At 39.9% G+C, this 20,288-nt stretch overlaps 1 protein-coding gene across 4 annotated transcripts in view; it reads right to left on the bottom strand.

The window, feature by feature from the left end:
• Positions 1–20,288, bottom strand: part of vav3b (vav 3 guanine nucleotide exchange factor b) — a 61,517-nt gene that overhangs the window by 22,323 nt on the left and 18,906 nt on the right. For 2 of the 4 annotated variants that reach the window (XM_035423738.1, XM_035423740.1), the window contains exons 3-15: positions 15,877–15,935; positions 15,610–15,675; positions 12,681–12,777; positions 12,317–12,412; positions 11,675–11,743; positions 10,872–10,975; positions 10,672–10,771; positions 9,789–9,884; positions 5,486–5,554; positions 3,523–3,609; positions 2,408–2,493; positions 2,184–2,316; positions 409–518 (exon numbers count right to left, since the gene is read on the bottom strand). In XM_035423738.1, coding sequence (XP_035279629.1) covers positions 409–518; positions 2,184–2,316; positions 2,408–2,493; positions 3,523–3,609; positions 5,486–5,554; positions 9,789–9,884; positions 10,672–10,771; positions 10,872–10,975; positions 11,675–11,743; positions 12,317–12,412; positions 12,681–12,777; positions 15,610–15,675; positions 15,877–15,935 — 1,172 coding nt within the window. The remainder of the gene's footprint in view (positions 1–408; positions 519–2,183; positions 2,317–2,407; positions 2,494–3,522; positions 3,610–5,485; positions 5,555–9,788; positions 9,885–10,671; positions 10,772–10,871; positions 10,976–11,674; positions 11,744–12,316; positions 12,413–12,680; positions 12,778–15,609; positions 15,676–15,876; positions 15,936–20,288) is intronic. The other 2 variants (XM_035423741.1, XM_035423739.1) reach the window with 1 other exon arrangement.

Below are 20,288 nucleotides of genomic sequence, written 5' to 3'. Positions count from 1 at the left end.
CAAAAAATCTGAAGCAACAGGGATGCAAGGGTTGTTGACAGCATTGGTTACACAATAAATTAAACAATATAACCATTCCTGAATAATTCTATCAGACAAATAACAAAGGTAATATTCTGTTAAGACACAAGTTCCCCCACCCAACCTCGGTCCACATCACCACTCACTACTAAACATTTTCTAGGGGAAACACTACACCACAATCAAAGGTGCCCATCTGAAAAACAGAAACAGCCATGGACACATGAAACACAGCAGACATTCGTTTACAACTAATTCAGTGGTGCTGGATAAGCTCCTCCTTTCTACAGAAGTGCTAGTTTTGTGAGAACCTCAGGAAGCTCTCCCATTGGGGGTATTGACATTGAGTTTTTTCTGTTTAATGTCCCAGACTTCTCCAACACTCACAGAGCCATGCTGAATTGCTCCATCCATTTCTTCTTCATCTCTCTGGTTTTGAAGAAGAACTCAAAGCCAGTTTGCCCCTGTTTATGAGTGAGGTAGAATCCGTAGGACCACTGTGAACGGGAAGAGAGGTTCACGTTTGACAAATGTGTATATAAAAATACAGAGATGCATGCAAATGTACAACGAACATATGTGGGGATACAGGAACATATAGGAACATACCAATATGCATTATTACACACATACATGCATACATACATACACTCACACACACACACACACACACACACACACACACGCATGCACACACCGATCCTGACACATTAACATGTCTTTTCAGGGACACATCTGATTAAAACATGTAGGAGCAGCTGGTGATACAGGCCTTTGCAGGTTTGTAAGTGACCTTCTGTGGAACGCACATATATCATTTGCCTTTTTTTGGCATTCCACTTAGCATTTGGGGGCAAACAGCAAGCACAGAGCCGGGCTTGAGGAGGAAAGGAAGGAGTCTGATCTCTGTGAGCCTCAGATCTAGAGTGCGGGAGGCAAGGGGGCGACTTCAAAAGGGCAGTCCAGTGGGTGTCTGCTCAGCCAAGGTCTCCTTCACCAAACACTATGTTTTTGAACAGGAGTCTCAAAGACACCTCTCCCATCGGGGATATTGAACTGTGTGGGGCTTTGACAAGAATAATCATTTCCCAAATTTAAAAATAAGAATACCAACCACCTCAGCCCATGGAATTTGTGGCTTGTTCCTGTTCTGGCTCCCTGGTGGTGGACCAACTTGCCATGGTGTTCAGGACAACAGAGTAACTGAGCTATCTTAGCTACCTGCTAACTGAAGGCACAGCTCCTGAGACCACATCTTGGCTCTATTAACACCAAACCTCTTTCACCATAACTCAGCACAAGGTTCAGCATTTAATATGTTAACAGGATAGTTGACTACGATTTACACTGCTAACGTTAACAGTGCAGTTGAGGATTATAGCACTTTCTGTTGCACCGGCACTGTTACTTTCCTTTTCTTTATTTATTGTTCCTCACTCAATTTTCTTGTTCACTCAAAGGTGCTTCTTATTTCCGCACTGGGTATGAATGCTAAATTAATATAAGGTAAGATAGTACGATGAAATGTAATGTGATGTGAGATAAGGGGGGGGAAAGGTAATCTTTTTCTGCCTTCTGGGACATATCACTAGTTTATTTTAATGATCATTTAACAATGATATCTAACTACAGTTTTAAAGTACTTTTTTTAAAGTTAATTATTTGATTAAATTCAGGGAGGCATCCAGTTGGATACAGTAACCATAAATAAAGTAAATATCCCTTACAAGGCCAATAAATGGTTAATATGTCCAACAAAATTTTTTTATGAAAGGTTATTATTTAAAAGTTAAGCACCACATAAAATTTGACAAATTGACCACTAAAAAGTTGCAAAACTGATCAACACTTATGTGATGTGTGACGTCATAGGGGAACACAAACAGCTCTGCTCTTGAAAAGATGACAGAAATGGACAGCACTGACATTTTATTTTGAATCAAAGGACATTATCAGTGACTCAGATGACTCATAAAAAAAGTTACATATCTTCAGCATTGCAAAGTTCAGAGCAGTTTGTTTGGCAACGGTTTCCTCCCAAAATATTTGCTTCTGGAATTGAGAAAATTAATTCCAATTCAAAATCCAGTCTGCTTTGCTCTCCAACACATTTGCGATGGCCAGGGATTATCTGGTGGTGTGTATTTCAGTAGCCAACTAACCTTTCTGTTGTCTTTATCCGTGGTGGGGTTGTTGGTGATTTTGAAGTGGTTGAGGTCGATCACCTCTTTCATCTCATAGTTGTCGCCCCGCCTCTTGCAGACAATCACAGCAACGTCAAAGAGGAAGATGTGCCTGTATCGCGGAGAAAAACGCACACAAAAAATGTCAGCTCTGCTCAGAAAAAGGGTGCATTCTAACTGGTGCATGGAGGGATGCTCCTCACCTGTCCTGTTTGGTCCGCTTATCGACCGTTGCAACCCGCACCTCCCCGTCACCTTTGGGTCTTCCATAGCCCCGTAAAGAGTGATTCTGCAGGACACAAAAAGATGGGTGACTCAGGCAAACATACAAGACAAACATGTGAACACATTTTTACCTATAGGTCTTGAGAACAATTATGAGGACTACCTATGGTAATGATGATGATGAAAAAGAATATGGCAGTTAATATTCTTTTTCTTATTATTATTATTATTATTATAAGTATTAGTAGTAGTAAGAGTAGTAGCAGTAGTTGTACTAGTAGAAATACTACTATTAGATGTAGTACCAGCAGTATTGGCATTTTTCTTGATTGTTTACTCACTTTAACTGTATACACATAGCTCAACAACCGAAAATGAAGAATCAGCATTTTTCATTGAAACATTTTTCATAGTTTTTTACTGAATGTTACAATTCCAAAATACATGTTTACAGAACAATTCACACACATCAGCACACTTAGCACAATTATCATAATAAATTATCTTGTGTTTACAAGAAAACCAAATTTAATTAACACATGTGTAATCAGCAGTCAAAATAATATTATGAATAATATTTTCATATACATTTTATGGAAAACAATTGTTTCTTTGGAAAACAATTAATTGAATAAGATCTAAGGAAGTGACTCATTTCATAAAAAACAATGTAATAGTTGGCTACTGGCTAGCACTGACATAAATTTGGTTTCATTAAAAGGTGAGGGAGGGGGTCAATATTGATCAATGGTGAAAAGGTTTTCATTGAAAGGTGAGAGATATAGAGCACAGATAGAAAAGGAAAATAAGAGGAACATCCAACTTAAACATCAGGAATCCTACACATTTCTTGAATTGCAATACCAATTTATGAAAAATATTCTTAATTAAATATTCAACGAAACTTCAGAAAAATACAAAATTATGTTCTGTTTTATACTGTACATAAACAAATTCAGAGCAAGAATCAATAATATATTTGGGAAGTACAATGCATGATTCCCAAAAAACAGTGGGTAATGGACTACATAACAGTACAACAACTGTCCAATAACAGCCAAAATTCTGTACTGGTTCAGTCTGGATGGCTCACCAAGTTTTCGATGGATCTCTGGTACTGATCGATCTCCCTCAGAGTCTCGTTGTCTCTCTTCACTTCATTAACATACTGAGCAAGGTCCTGCACACCAGACGTACAAAAAAATATCACTCGTAATGAAAACGTCTTTTAATGTCACAGATTTCCACACTGGATTCACTTCAAATGTAGCATCCCAGCTCCACAGGCTAATCAAATTAATTTGATTTTGGTGGAGAGGACAGCATTGCACAATTCTGAACTGGTTGCAGGCCACAGAGTTTGACCACGCTGAAAATATATTCTGCAACAGTTGCCCAAGCAGCGAATGCGCCAACTAATCACATGAAAAGAAGAGGCACAAGGACATCCTGTTCAAGATGGAGGAGAAACATGTCCGTACAGGTCCACATTTCTTTGTGCCTCATTTATCAACAGCACATGCACAAAATTCCACCCTAAACTGCATAGCATCATGTTTCCACATCAATGCTATTTATCAATTTTAAAATGAGGTTTCCTGAGAATGCTTCACAAATATTGTGTACTGCATAGAAAAATGTCCTTGTTGCTGAATGAGGGTACCGCAGGAGACAGAGTAATCTCGCGGAGATATTTTCATTCTCTGCTTCGAGGGCAAAGCGGAGGGGAAACAGAGAGGAGGACATTGGCGTACTTCCTCGATTGCACTGCACATTTTCTATGTACTCAAACCACACACGATAATCACCGCCGACTCTTAAACAAGGTTTACACAACTCTGCGGGCATTGTTTTTTTTTCAAGGATTAAATCAAAACAGCTGATCAGAAAACAAATTTGGCCAAAAACTATGAAATTCATGTCCTGAGGGAAAATAGGTATACTCAGAGCAGCAAACCCAGGGCACTGAACATCTCCTGAGATGACACTACAGATTTTTGAGATTAACAAGACGGTCAGCTACGGTGTTCCTTCCAATCACAAAGAGGTATGGCAAGGACAGAACATCAATTGCCACTAGATTTTCCTTCATCGTCCTCCCTTCACAAATAAAAAATGGATAAAACTGTAATGTTTTTGTTTCAGTAGTGGGGAGGCGGTATGTTCAGACTTAAGAATACAGAACACTATTTTCTGTGTTTAGAACCTGTGGGGAGACCCTTTCCTCCAGCGAATCACTGACTGAGACGAGGGAGTCCCTGGGACAACCAGCGCACAGACGCCGCCACAAATGATCAGCGGTGAACTTACTCGGGCGAGTAAGTTCTGAGACGACACGAGACGAGACGAACCCTGCCGCTCGCCGAAAAACGCTCGAGCGGGAAAATGCAGCCATTACGGAGAGGCGTCGGTTTCACGGATATACAGCCTGCACAATCACTGTTAAGTGGATAATTTCTCCAAATGAAATCATCACAGCCCATCTGCATAATTTGCAATCCCCTCACCGACTGATTTGCTTCAATTACAGGGACCCTAACTGTCAGGGCCCATCGGCAGCTGCTTTAATCATTCTTCAGGATCGTTCAGTGGGGAGCCGATATTGATTCCGCAAATAGAGACTTTATGCAAAACAAAGATGTCAGCAATATGGAACTCTTTCTAAATTCATTTGGCATCACATTGAATCTATATTATACGAATTTATAAGATATATAATAATCACCTATCCATTACCCATTTGGTACAACTACCTATTTATTTAAGTTTCACAGAACTCTGAAGTCCAACTGAAATGAGATAAAGAGGCTCATTCCAATTTAAAGATCCAGAAATTGTATGCCGCATCCCAATGGCTATTTTAAGCTCTCAGTGCTGAAACAATAATAAAATCATTAGTCGGTTCGGTTGTTTCACGTCTGTGGACAGTACAAAAGCTGCGTTGGGCTTTCTGAAGAGAGGAGAACCACGGCACCAAACGGCGATGCTTTAAATTATCCACCAAAAACCAAAAACTCTTGTTTTACAGCTGCGCAAAAGATAAAATCACTTATTACCTTCATCGCGCTGAGACCCATCCGTAAATTGTTCTTGTCGGTGGCATCGTGGGTGTGCTTGACTAATTCCTGTTGGGTTTAAACAAAGGGGAACAAATAAATAGTGTTGCTCTACGGCTTATCCCTGTTGCTTCAGTCTGTGTTTTCCAGCAGTTAATTATGGCTAAAGAGTTGAATAAAGCAGCACCTCAATTTTCTGTCACAACAATAGACGTCGAGAACGCGCATGTGACTCAGGGCACATTTTCTTAGCATGCATCTGAAAAGTTCACAAATTGGTCCCGGCTGTAGGCAAGTGTAATCACTCTTCGTTGAGCAGGGATCTAATGTTTTCCTTCCTGCTTCATTTAATAAAATTCTGTTGCAAAATCCAACAAATTAAGCATAGCCTTTAGCAAAGCACAGTACGCTTATTCACAAATGTGAAGTGCATCTGAAAATGTGCTAAACTGCACGTGTGAGCGTGCGCATGTCTGTCTGTGACTGTGTATATGTGCAGATGTACGTAAGCATATAAGCATATTTGCGTGATTGAACGTGTTTATTTGTGAGTGTCTGAGTAAGAGTGACTGCATGTGTGTTTGCCAATGTGTCAGTGTCATAAAATATAAATACAAACATTCAGAATTACTTTTTCTGAAAGGGCAGTTTTCATTTTCCAAATTTCTTTTCAAATAAGAAATGTATTTATTATGCTCTAGCAGTAGCTTATTACTCCTTGATAGTCAAATTTGCAAATAGTGAACTTAAACCAAATTCAGTCATAGGTTTTGCGACTGAATTCACAATAAGCAACAAAAGTATCATCAGTTTACAAAATTACTGCATTTATATTAAAAAGATAAGTATGCAAAGCACTTAAACTTTGCTTCAGTAGTGTTACCTGGCCTGCATCACAAACATTTAAAAAAACTTGATCAGAAGTTTGTAAATTTCTTCTTTTTTTAACTTTAGAAGTTCATTGAAAAACATGTTACTAAACAAACTTACAAGCATGCAAAAAAAGTGTTCCATACCAAAGGCTGGTGACAACAACAACAAAAAATAATTGTCAGTAATCTGCAGGACTTTTACTGGTGTCTACAGGATTAAACTAAAGGGTGTCAACTGTTTCAGGGAGAGCAGGCAATGAGAGTTGATTCCACTGCAAAACACCCTGTACTGTTTATTCATGGAAACTACTTCCAAATAAACATCTCCTCCTCTCCTGATTTATTGATGATTTTGACTATGTCCCGTTTGTAGCAATTATAGATGTTATAGTCAAAGCATATCTGGCATTGGCTTTATGCAGTCAACCAACTGAATTAACAACATCTGTGCGCTCTTTTGTTCTTTGCTAGCACTGCATAATAAGCAATACTATATTGAACTGAATGCTTAATAATGAACCTGGAACACACAGTTTCCCTTGTGCTTCTATGTGAACATTTCAGAAATCCATATCCTCCTCATACTGAGCAGAAAATAAGTATTTAGATTTATTTTACAAAATACAAGTGTATTGGATGACAAAACCTGTTGCCGTGAAAATAATTTCAAAAATAATATTTATATCTATTTTATTTTTACTGAATGTCCCTGGTAGTGCAGGTTTTAGCACAAAAAATTGAGATTAATACCAGAGACAAAATTAATTGTCAGGTGTTAGGAGGATATACATATAGAAAATTACATATGTATCAATATCTATCAATGGAAAAGATATAAAGATATACTCAAAATGTATATATAGTTGGTTAAGGTAACTTTCCATGTCAGCCTATGAAAAACTCTGATAAATCTGTTCTGCTTGCCCCCACGGTGTCCTCTGAGTTGTACATATAGGTACACACACAGACACACACGCACGCGCATGCACACACACACACACACACACACATACAAGCAGTCATCCCAGAAGATCTCGTGTCAGTCAGGCTGAACTTCGCCATTAATATCACACACAGGGGACAGAGTGCGTGACAGTGTCTTCAGTGCTGAATGCAGGGGGAGACAGCAGTCCAGACTGCAGGGACTCGCAGATAAAGTTACAGCAAGCTTGGGGACAGGTGGGGAAGTGGCCAGCGGAAGTCAGTTGATAACGACGAGGAGAGAGGACAGGAGCGGCCGCTCCCTGAACTGGGCTGTCTGTCATGACAGAAGTGGACCTGGCAGGTGTAGCATGAGGTCATCTGTGCGCCACCCCCCCCCCCCCCCCCACCCCTTCCTCCCCAGTGTACTACTGCTCCAGCCTCCCCTCACTCTGAATCAACACGTTTCTTGGTGGGGGGAAGGGGGTGGGGGTGTTATTATGGTGCTGAAAGCTGCCCTGCAGCAATGCTCAATCAATGCCGTCCTATCCTCCCCAAAAGCCCCTCCTCCTCCGCATCATGATTCGGTCCAGCAGAGAGCACGACAGCGGCCTCATCTCAGGGGGGTCACCCAGTGTCCGCCCACCTCTACGGCATTTCTGCCACCTGCCTCCCTGGGCAATGTGAAGTGGCAGGTGGACAGGTGTGCTGTGTCGCGCACACACTCCCAAGGGTCAGGCCATGAGACCCCTGTCCACCACTGCCGAAGCAACAGTACAGCACGCTTGTTACCACGGCAATTAATGTCACTCAGTCATGGCAAGATTGCGTTCACCTGAGTTTTGTTTTTATTTTTGCTTTTTTTTGACCTTCCCTTATATGCTCTGGGAACTTGAGGAAGATACTTAAAGATAATGATGATTAAATCAGACGTATACACACAGACAGACCGTCAATTAGAAATTTCCCAAGGACAAAATAATCCTGTTTAAAGGACATTGCTGCCACCTAGTGGTAGTTTCAGATTAGCATAGTCAAAATTGATCTGGCAAAACTGAAACAGTTAAAATTTCTCTGTATAACAGTTTTGAAAGAAAAAAGCTTTAGTACAAAGAGTTTTAGTACAAGGTTTTCCAGCATTTTTGCAAAATTCAAGCATTACCGTGACACATACTTAGGGGTACATGCAGTATTGTGTATATTTCAGGAACAACTTTCATATTTCAGTATGAAGCATTAACACACTCCAGTGGGACAAGAAATGTGAGGCTCATTCATTAAAGTACCAAACTGTGGTGTAGGGTTGAGCTTCATGGCCACCAGACCTGGGTCAAATATGTATTTGTTTTAGATTCAAATATTTTTCTGTGCTCTGTTGATCTTGCCTGATGCAACTGAGCCAGTAGGACAAAAAGGTGGGGTCTGCACTTTTTGAGGGAATGGCATAGGTTCCAATACACCAGACAAGCTCAGTAAAGTGTAGAAAAGTATTTGAAGCCAAAACAAATACGCATTTGACCCAGGTCTGATGGCCACACACTGAATCTGGACCGTGTCAGTGCCAACTGTGGCCAGTAGCTTCATAGGGAAAGGCACAATTGGTGATTGTGTCACTCAGGGTGTGGGAGGGTTCAGTCAGTTAGGTGTGAATAGAAGCAGCTGGCAAGACCACGTGTTTCAGAGGAGAACCACGGATGTCTACACTCTCCCAGATTGACAGTGAAGTTTGTGCATAAATACGGCTGATTGTCTGTTCCAAATTTGGTTGGGAATCAGACATGCCCAGCCCCACATTGGGTGCCAAATTTAAAAAATAATAATAAAAGACTGACAATAAATTAAGGTTTTGCTCTTTGTTTTTACTGTGTTGAATGGGTTGGTGGCATCTTACATTGTTCAGCAACTTCCTTCCCACCTCAAGGTCCCTCAGGTCATCTGACCTTATGCTCTTGGCTGTCCCATGGTCTAGACTAAGACTAAAGGGTGATCACATCTTCACATAAGTTAACCCAGAAGCAACAGACATTCACTGTCTGTTGTGTCTGTGTGAACTTCTGCATATTTTACAGTGACTGTATGAACTTTTATGTATTGCATACAGGTACTTAGTATCAGATTATACAGCAATTCAGTCAACAGGAGTTGTTTTTAAATGTGCTCTAGAAATAAATGTTACTTGACTTCTGAAAATGCTGGTGTCTCTATCATAACATTTGGTTCAATTTTGAGTTGAGGTGTCTATTCATCTGCAAGATCTCCGCATAACACTGATATTCAGTGGATTGCACCAACTTATCAAAATATAAAGCACACACAAAGCAGGCTATAGCCCTCCAAATCAACACCAGCAATGTTACACGATAAGTTAATTTGAATTTTTCAGTTTTGGATGTATGTAAACAAAACAAGCAGTTACATATATTACAGAAAATGAGTATTGTGCGAGACATCCCTTCCCTTGCCTGTATATGGCAGTACATCTATCACTGTTTTGTCTAAAGTCTGCTTACCTGCAGAAGAAGGTGATATTTCAAGACTCTCTGCATTGGGACAACAAGTAGATCTCTTAATGTAAATTTCCCGTTGTTTGCTCTTTTTGAACATTCCTACAACAAAAGCACGTAATAGAGCATATTAATAAAATACTGGCAGTGTCCATGAACTGTAATGTACAGACCAAATGGATTTCATTGGGATGTCAGGCATCCATCCACCAAGTTACAGCTTGGTGGGGCATGCCCCATACCTATACAGCAAAGAGAGTTTGATGCTTTTCAGGGTTTCCTAAGAAATAGCCACAATGACCACAGACTCTCAGTCCTGAAGGACATTAACTTCTGTATCTTCTGACCTTATGTATACACTCAGAATTCACATACACGTTCATACGTCTACACAATAAAGCCCCTAATTTTGTGTTTTCTCCTTTTTCCATCTGATTTCATCATCACAAATGCTCCAGTCCCACAATCAATAATCCTCCATTCAGCTGCATCTGTCAAGTAGCTGCAAAGTAGTCTGACCAATGTCGCCAATTGCAGGATTACATTACAGGCATTCAGCAGACCTTCTTATCCAGAGCGACTTATACAACTTTTTTTATATAGCATTTACATTGGATATATACTGAAGCAGGTTAGGTACCTTTACCAACTCCTTACCCATTATACTACACTGTCACCCTGTTCTGATATTCAGATACACAGGGAAAATGGATATAAAAGGAAGTGTTGCTATTTCAGCAAATAGACATGTTATAAAAACTTGATGATTATCTTTGTTTTGTGTGGAAGCTAGCTTGCTAACAATTGCCCATAATATTCTGAACCCATTGCATGTTATTGATGCATTTTTAACTTCTAGGATGAAACTTGATGTGAATCACGGTCTTACCTCAAGTTTGAGTCGTACAGCCTCCTTCTCTTTGCACATATGATCCAGTATAGCAATGGCTATTTCGACTTGACTACAGTATACTCCGTAAATAAGTAGCCTAAAACAGTAAAATACACAGACATAACAACAGCTACAGGTTTTTGTAGGACAACTATGCATTTGAAAAATCCAGATATATCTAAGAAGCTGATATTTACCTTTCTTTGTAAGTTATGAAAATCTGATGGAGGTTCTGGGCATTTTTGTTGAGAACAGAGTCTTGGATATCCTGCATTAAGCTTTTGTGCACTTTGACCAGGTCCTGAATTGAAAAAGAAAGTGAGGAGGCACTTAAATGTCAAGGGAACACAGAACTACTCGAAGACATGAATATCTGCAACACTCCTTCCGTCAGATGAAAGACTGATTACATGTCAAACACATCATTAAAACAACACCAACTACCAACAAGCTATTGTCGCGGGTTCATGTGCCTCTGACATTCTCCTTTGGCTGACTACCAGTTAAATTAATAAGCTGAATTTTTTTCTCCTCTGCTCTTGTCAACAGTATCTCAGCCCTACAGTCTTATGTGGTGTCAAAATTACATAGTTCAAATCACCTGTGGTGTGCTATGATAATGAAAATGATAGTTCAGTCTGTCTCTTTTCAAAATAACAACTAAGATCAGAGTAAATCTCTCTCTTTCCCCTTTGAAATGATTATACAAGAATAAGCATATGTTAGAACATTAAATACCGACTATATAATTATATATATTAATTCTACCTTCTGGCTTAAAAATTGAGCTAATTAGCAAATTCAATTGATTGGAACAAAATACTGGGGAGGACCTTCACTTTCTGAACCTGAATTTTCCACCTCTGCAAAACCACAATATTCCAGCAGCCACTGTTGGCATTCAGGTGTGAAACAAGCATCCCTCCAGCAGCCACTGTTGGCACTGAAGTCTGAAATTAGTACATTCCCATACCTGCCCCCGTCAATAGGGTTTACTTACTGGAATGTTGATGAACACTTTCTCAATTTCTGCTGGTGATAAGAACTTCCTGAGAGGAGTCATGAAGTACTGCAGAGAAAAGAACATTACATGTATTTCAGAGTCAAGAATCCATTTTTATTCTTAACTTGACTAACAATTAAACTTGTGTTTACATTTTTTGCATTCATAAACACAGTTTTCCTTTTGAAAACAAAGAAAAAACACTAGAGGCTTGCTGGTTTAAATCCCAGCTGGGGTAACAATATAACCTTGAGCAACTGTTTCAACACGAAACGGGCAGTATAAACACATATTAATTCAAATGCGAGTCGAAATGCCTCATACAAAAATAGAACAAATTTTCAGCCCATTACCGGCCAAATAGCTGTAGGTAGCAAAACCAACAGTCTAAAAATAACATTGCCCTCCTAAAGCACTCATTCCCAGTGTAGTGATGTACCTCGCAATCAAGAATTTAATCCTAATTGTGCCAGAACCACTGTCCTGTGCGTAATTTCAGTCAGCGCCAGTGTGCACTACCAATAAAATTATTCGACTCTTTCAAACAGAGGACGCTGTAGCTCTGAGCCTACAATTAAGACGGAATGTCAAATTGGAATAAAAAAAATATAAAACATGAGACTGCAAACTGTTTCTCACCTTTTCTATGGACTCCAGAGTCTCTGTGTATTTCTCTTCTGTGAGTTTAATCTCTGCCACACAGCAGCTTCGGATATCGGTTTCAGTCTGCTTCTGCTGTCACCAAAGGAAAACCCCAGCAAATCCGTCAAAGGTGTGTCACACATAACAAGAGGCCCCGTTCCCGGGGCAGTCAATCGACCCCACATCTGATACCCATGTCCGTGTGGGAACCCAGAGCAGTAATGTTTTCTAAAACGGACTGTTTCCTCACAATTTAGGCAGAATTCTTATTCCTAGAATGCAGAGGGAGGGAGGAAGAGAGGAGGGAGAGGGGGAGAGAGAGACCGATAGAGAGAGGGGCTCTTTCTGATGTGTAACATACCGGTGGGGGCATGGCCTCAGTTCTCATCAGGTCGTCGTAGACGCCATCGTCGTACACACTGTCGTACAGCTCATCCTCATCGTCCACTAGATCCTTACTGATACACCGTCAACACAGGCTGGATTACCACATCATTATTCTCTGATATATTTACATCATCATTAACATCATCATCATCATTGTAAGTTAAGCCATATACATAATACGAGCTAACGAATTGTTGAACACTTTCAAGATGAATTCAATAAAAAGTTCAAGTCAATCACAAGGAAAGGTAAAGTTTACAAAAATTAGCATACAATGCAAAATCCAACCACCAAATTTAATCAGTGTGGAATATTATAAACAAACATACCAAAAATTATGTATATTGTCATCATCAATTTGGTTGCTGCTAATACTGTGACATCTATTCTATGACAACATCTACCCTGTAATCATACAATAGTGTGTCAGATGCTTGCCTAAAAAACACTGTGAATTGTAAATAATTTCAAATGTGCAATAAGAAAACTAACGAGCCGTTGATCTGATTTATACAGAACATATACTGAAGCAGGACATCTTCGGGGTGTTTTGTTTCTATTCCATATTGGCAGTTAATGCTTAGAAATCTATTGCTTCCTTACACAGGATGCAGCGTAAAGTTTGGCTGGCTGGTGGCTCAGTATATTAGGTCAAATGTCCCAGCAAGTACTGAAGGGTTATAATGTCGTTGTCCATGTATTATTATTATTACATTTATTTTTCAGGTTATATAAAATGATGTGTTCTGTCCTGATGAGCATTGCATGTATGTGTCTTTTATATGAAAGGGGATGACGAAGTAACCATGTGAGCCGGATACAAATATTGCACAGGCTAGAAAGTTCCAACTCCTACGGGCCTTGAACAAGAAACATTACAAAAAGAGAGGATGGGAACTTTACTTCATCAAATGAGGCGACACGCCCATGTTTGCACAGTCCCTCTTAAAGGGTACAAAGGATCATGGTAAATAATTCTTTTTTAGTATGGTGTTGACTCTGTCAGTAAGCTTACTCTTTCTGCAAACCCTTTATAATTGGATCTAGAGCGCAGTGTTTTCCTGACAGGATTGACTCTATTACTAAGACAAGTGTGGACCTTTCCTTCTTAGCCCAACAGTGCAAATGGTCAGACTCAAGTTTTCAAATGTTGTGCAACAATACTGTGTAACCATTAAATGTTGTATTACTTTATACAACTATGTCCACAATATTTTACACACACATTTCTCTTTCCAGTAGGATGGGAAGCCTGTAACCATGAAAAAAGTCAACATTATTATTATTATTATTATTATTATTATTATTATTATTATCAGCAGCAGCAGAAGCAAGAACAACAACAAACAACAATGACTTTTTTCCATGGTTGCAGGTTCTAACAGGTTCTGTTAGACCCAGCGCATATCTTACATGATTTGGAAACCCATCAATAACACTCAAGAAATACTTCTATAATAACCATTCAACTGTAACCTCATTTTAAAAACCCTGACATCAAATATTCATCAGTTAACATGCAGAAAGATGTATCCATGCGACAAAACTAAACCGTGCCCTGACAAAATAATTATGATATAATATGCCCATCAAAACCAAAACTGGATCAGATCTGATAATGGTGAGAACGGACGCGCAGAAATTTAGACTGGCACAAAAGTGCGCAAAAATTACTGGAACAGTTTAAAGGCTTGCAAGTAGTAAGTAGTTTTAATTAAGGCTTATTGTAAGTAGTTTTAATTTGAGGGATATTAGTCTGATTGTACAGCACGTATTTTAATATATACTGTGAGCATGTGGGCAGTTTTGTATGCTTGGGCATGTATAGTAGTTGCACTTAACGTACTGATCGAAAAACATGTCTGTGTGTGTGTGTGTAAGTGAATTAGAATGAGTGTATGCATGTGTGTATACATGTGCTATATATGTATCTGTGTTTACCATATTATGTCTGTGAGGGTGTGCATGTACCTTCGGTCTGGGGCTATTTTTCATGGTTTGGGCTAGGCCCTTAATTCCAGTTAAGGAAAATCTTAATGCTACAGCATACAATCACATTCTAGACGATTAGGTGTTTCCCCAACAGTTTAGGAAAGGCCCTTTCCTGTTTCAGCATGACAATGCCGCTGGGCACACAGTGTAGTCCATATAGATATGGTTTTGTTGAGAACTCTGTGGAAGAACCTGACTGATCCGCACAGAGACCTGACATCAACCCCATCCAACACCCTTGGGATCAACTGGAAAGCCAACTGGGAGCCAGGCCTAATCGCCCTACCAGTGCCAGATCTCACGAATGCTCTTCTGGCTGGATAGAAGAAAATCCGAGCAGCAATGCTCTAAAATATAGTATCTAAAAGGGAGTTTGTTATACCAGCAAAGAAATCAGAAATCAGAAATCAGAATCAGAAATCAGAAATCAGAATCAAAGGGTGCACCAATTCCATATTAATGCCCTTAATTCTGGATGAGATGTTGGATGTCGGGTGTCCACATACTTTTGGTTATGTAGTGTATCATTTTGATGTGTCACATGATGACCCTGTTACTGTAGCAACTCACAGGGCTTAAGATGCCAGGCTCCTGTCACAGTGGACCAAAATGTACCGTCAATCACATTCACCTGGGCTCAGAATCAGTTCCTATCCCTCAGACAACCATGCACAGACCACTTAAATTAAACTATACCAATACATGGGCATCTTGCTAATGTTGAATGTGCACCTGCCAGTGAATCAGGAACCAAGACTTTTCTTACTTATGCCAAAATATGTGGGCTCTTGAACCCATCAACAACATGGGTAGTAAATGGGCCATGTCTTTTACTGTGTGCGGACTGACATTTAGGATTGAACCTGTAAACCACAAATAGAACATGCAAGTAGAATTTGGACTATACGCACTCTATCAAGTCTTCTAGGTCATTGTATATGTCTTCATCTTCCAGACTTTCCTCTGTTGGAAATGGCCTGTTGGGAACAGACAAATATAAATGTTAGACTCCTTAATTAACTGGTTACATTTTCAAGCCTGGAGGTCTTGAGGGCTTTGTAGTATACTTTGATTAAGGGTCATGGTTACTAATAAATGCATGTTTAACTATTGTTGTCTGTAGTACCACAACATTTGCCATCATAAAAATGGAGTCTGAATACTCTATCCAGTCATACCTTATCCCTTCCTGTTGTGCAAACTCTGTGTGTGAAAGCCTGGATAACGTGTCCATGACCTAAAACAACAGGAGGAATTTAGAAGTCGAACAGCAATGGCACAAGAAGCAACATTACATTTCCACATTTCTCATCATTTGATTCAGTCACCCACCCTGAATCACCAGTCATTCCCCCTCCAGAATACATTAGACATAAAAAACATATTTTACACATGGTCAGCTCCTGAAAGCTATGTGCAAGTATCTGCAGTATAATATAACACCGGGGTTAATATTAGAACGGCTGCACATCTTGCAATATATGGAGTATGCAGTTATCCGGTGTGCAGTTATATGCAGCTTACAGTAAAGGAAAAGTTACTTGTGCAATTTTTTGTTTGGAAGGCTAATGCCTCACAACACAAGGACAAGACTCTTGTGTTTACGTTTTCCCCATCGCTGTTTGGTTTTGATGGCGATCGTATCTCTCTCAGCTCTGTTAACCAAAATTCAGTCTCGCTGTGCTTCTCTGGAGGAAGTGGTCATGCGGGATCCTGAATGTAGCTCCGCACAACAGGAAGCAGTTGCGTGTGACTGCAGGTTCTCAGAGGTAGCAGGAGATGAGAGAGCGAGATTGGGGCAGCTACTGTGGTTTCCAAGCTTCGTCCTGTCAAACACCTGGTTCGGCACCAGCGCATCTACTCACACAGAGCTGATTGGCTCTCATGTATCAGCTGACTAAGAAACTGCATTTCCCCCACTCTTTCTTTTATAATTTCTATTTCACTTATTTGTCACAATTTTCTTTCATTGCATTAGTTTTTCTTATTTTAATTTTACTTATATTTTACATTTATTTTAGTCATCTGTGATTTCTGTGATGTGTATCAATTTCAGTCCAGTTTTGTTTCATGCAAATAATAAACCATGTTGATGCTTGCATCGTGTACAGATCAAAAAGCACCATCCCAAGAATGTGACTTCAGGATTTTCGCTGAGTATATGTAGCCTACTCACAGCTCTTGCAAGGACTCAAGGACTTGGAGGTTTTAGTAAATCTTTCCCATCGTTTTGGACGTCCGTGCTCTTTCTCAAACTGTGTTCATTTCACAGGGTTGTGTTAGATGCACTACCATCCAATGGAAGCTTAGTTTCCCTTCCTTAATACCGCTGCTCCTTTAGTGGCTGACAGTAAGTTACAGACACCAAGACAGCACATTTGACGGTCACAAAGTTTCCTTCAGAACTTTCGATGGACTGTATTTTTCATTTATTTCATTTTCATTTCTGTCATTGTTGTATCCTATGTATCCATTGTATGCCTTTTAATACGGGCTGGAAATAAACTTGCACTTGAGCGACGAGAAATTGCTGAGAAATTGAAAAAACAAATTGGTGAATATGGTCATCTGCAGGGGAACAATGCTGTACATGCAATAACAACAGTAAACAAGGAAAGAACAGTCAGGCTCCAGGAATTTGTTGCCCCTGCTCAGCAAAACATGCGCAATAATGCATAAAGATTAAGCACCGTCCCCCAGCTAAATTTAAATCTGCATACAGATCTGTGTCCTGAACTTGGACAATATGCAGCACTGGGATTTTCTGCATCTGATGCAGCCTCGGTCATTCATCATCCACAGCGTGAACTCTGTAAAATATGGACCGCAAGGCTCATGTTTTATCGATGCCAGGAAACCCGTCCCCTGGTAATTCTCCAGGCTTTCTCTGCACCTTCTGCGCGGCTGATGAATTGGTGCCTATTTTTGACTACAAGCGTAAGGCACCTGCGTCTCCTCACCTCCTGCATTCAGCTATGTCTATGTCTGTGCGAATACTGTTTGACTAAATGGGAAATGACTATTAACAACTGGAGCTGGAGCTGGCTTTTCAAAAACTCATTTTTTACACGTAGGTGCTCGGCTCGGTATTTCTCGGTGAATGTCTGGAAAACAAAAAGGAAATGGGCACGATCATTTTACAAAACAAAAAAAAAAATTACCTCAAACTGTTGTTTCATACGTATATCTAAAAAAATTAGTTCTCTGTTCACAGTTACAAGGCAATGTACTACATGTTTTTGTTTTTAGTTTGAAAATGAGCCTCCACAGACAGTCTTTATTTTGTCATGCACAAAGTCAGTATTCCTTAATGGATTATTGGTTCTTCCAATAAAATTTGTCTGTGTTTCAGTTCCTCATAGACAAGGCCTGAGCCCTCATCTACAGGGCCATACCTGCCTTCATAGTCAGCACCATTGCTGATATGGAAGCTCTATTAGGAACTAATTTTGATTGAATATGGCCCACTGTGTGTCCATGCTGTATGTATCCAAGCATGGCCTGGGCCACCAAAGACCTGACGAAACTGCAGGTTAACACAGCAGTAGCAGGAAATGAAACCGGGCCTTGATTCATTCTGGCACTAAGGCACTTCAGCAAAATTTGAGCTGCAACAGGAAAATGTTGCATTTATTTTTTCCACAAAAAATTCTGTGCAGACGGCAGTCATTCCTCCTCACTATTTGTTTGGGAACTTATTCTAGTTTCTGCAGTTGCAATTTGTATGGATCACACCACCGTGATCAGCTTAATTTTAAATGTTGTGTATAGTTTAGCAAAAGTTAAAATTTTTTTAAATTAAATAAATTTTTAAAAACTATGTACAATCGTGTATAGTAGACTTTCATTTCAACTGAAGGGCCTTAGAATTCACCTGTATAATATTGTGGACCTCTACAGTTATAGAAGTCATAGAAGGACCCTTTCTCTGCAGAGTGCAGGGAGCCTCCGGTCTGAATTTAGCACGCCATGCTTCTGTGTTCTCTGCATAGTGGCATTGTTATGTAGCTGATGGTCTGCAGATGACCTATATTGTTTTATGTGGTTACGTGCTCTACAATCATTTGCACCCCTTCTGAAAGGTAGTGGGGAAGATGATAAAGAAGATGCCCAACGTGCTTCAAGCCAGTTAAATAAAAGGACTGACTGAATAGGTGCTCAACAGCCAGAACGGTCAAACTAGAGTAAAAAAAACTCCTTACCTGGACACTTCACAGGGACTGGCCCAAAATAAGGAACACTGGAACACACGTTACTCAGGGCAAAAGACACTGTTTAATTAAAACTACCCGTCCAGTGTTGGCCTCGATCAACCTCAAGCCTGCTGTTCCGGAAATGTGTTACATTGGACACCAACTCAAAGAGAATATTGCAGCTTCCAAATAAAATATATTTCGCACTGGATTCACGGGAGCATTGATTCAAGGTGCTGTCCATGCCATTTCTTTTCGTTTCACAACTCTATTAATGTGGCAACATACATAGGATGCTAATGGCATCCTATGGCAGCTACACACAGGAGCCCAAGGGAACAACAAGAGTATACTCCTTACAAAGTCTTTTAATCTTTCAAAGCACGTTGATCCTGAGATGTGTGCACAACGTTCAAGCAAAGGTCAAATTGATACAGCCCACAGCTTTACAGTGAATCGCATGGAAAATAATACATTGACGTAAAACATTTGTGAACTTCTTGAAATGTTCATTTATTCAAAGAATGACATTTCAGATCCCTCCTTTAGAGCACTGTGAAAAAAGAGATCGCTAAACAGATAAAAAACAAACGACCCACCGAAGGCAATTAGACGTGCATTTAGAAAAAAGGCTGTAATTTATTCAAGTTGAAAATGCTTTGAGGGCCTATAGCTCCATTTTTGTAGCCAACATCGTACCGATCAGAGTCCACATTGTATCATTGTCAATTCCCACATTACAATACTGTTATTCATCATATCCATGAACATCCTGATGTTAAAAAGTATGTTGGAAGCGTCAGATACTTTTGAGTTTTAGCACACCAGACCACACTTAGAAAACAAACAAACAAAGAATCTATAAAATGACAGGAATAGGCTATAAAGCACGGTCTCATGTAAATACTAATATGATATGAAGATCAATGTGGAAATGGATTGGTCTTCATATCATATCTATGTTTCTAGTCCATACTCTGTTCTGCAGCAGCAGGGTGCCTTGTACCCCCTCCCACCCGAATAAAGGGATCACAGAGCTTCTCCACCCTAGCTCCCCAGTGGTGGAACAAACTCCCTGTCCCTCTTCAAACCTCTCCCTCACTACCCATCTTCCACCGTGGTCTGAAGACTCATCTCTTCAGACTATACCTATACCCCCCCCCCATGACACTCATTACATGTACCCCCATTCCAGCACTTTTTGGTCATTTGTATTTGTCCTAATATTGTAGCTTGTTCTTCTGCCTAGTTGGCTTGGCAGAGGTTAGGTCAGAATAGTGTTCACTGTGTGAACAAAACTGTGTGCTTAGCTAGAAATAGCTGTATGAAATAAGTATCTTACTGAGCCTGTGTTTTGTAGTTGTCCATGACCATGAAATGCACTTTTGTACGCACTT

The sequence above is a fragment of the Anguilla anguilla genome, chromosome 6 (genome assembly GCF_013347855.1).
Source record: "Anguilla anguilla isolate fAngAng1 chromosome 6, fAngAng1.pri, whole genome shotgun sequence".
Classification (NCBI taxonomy): Eukaryota; Metazoa; Chordata; class Actinopteri; order Anguilliformes; family Anguillidae; genus Anguilla; species Anguilla anguilla.
Note: the sequence above shows the minus strand (reverse complement) of the source record. Positions and strands in the feature narration are given on the sequence as shown.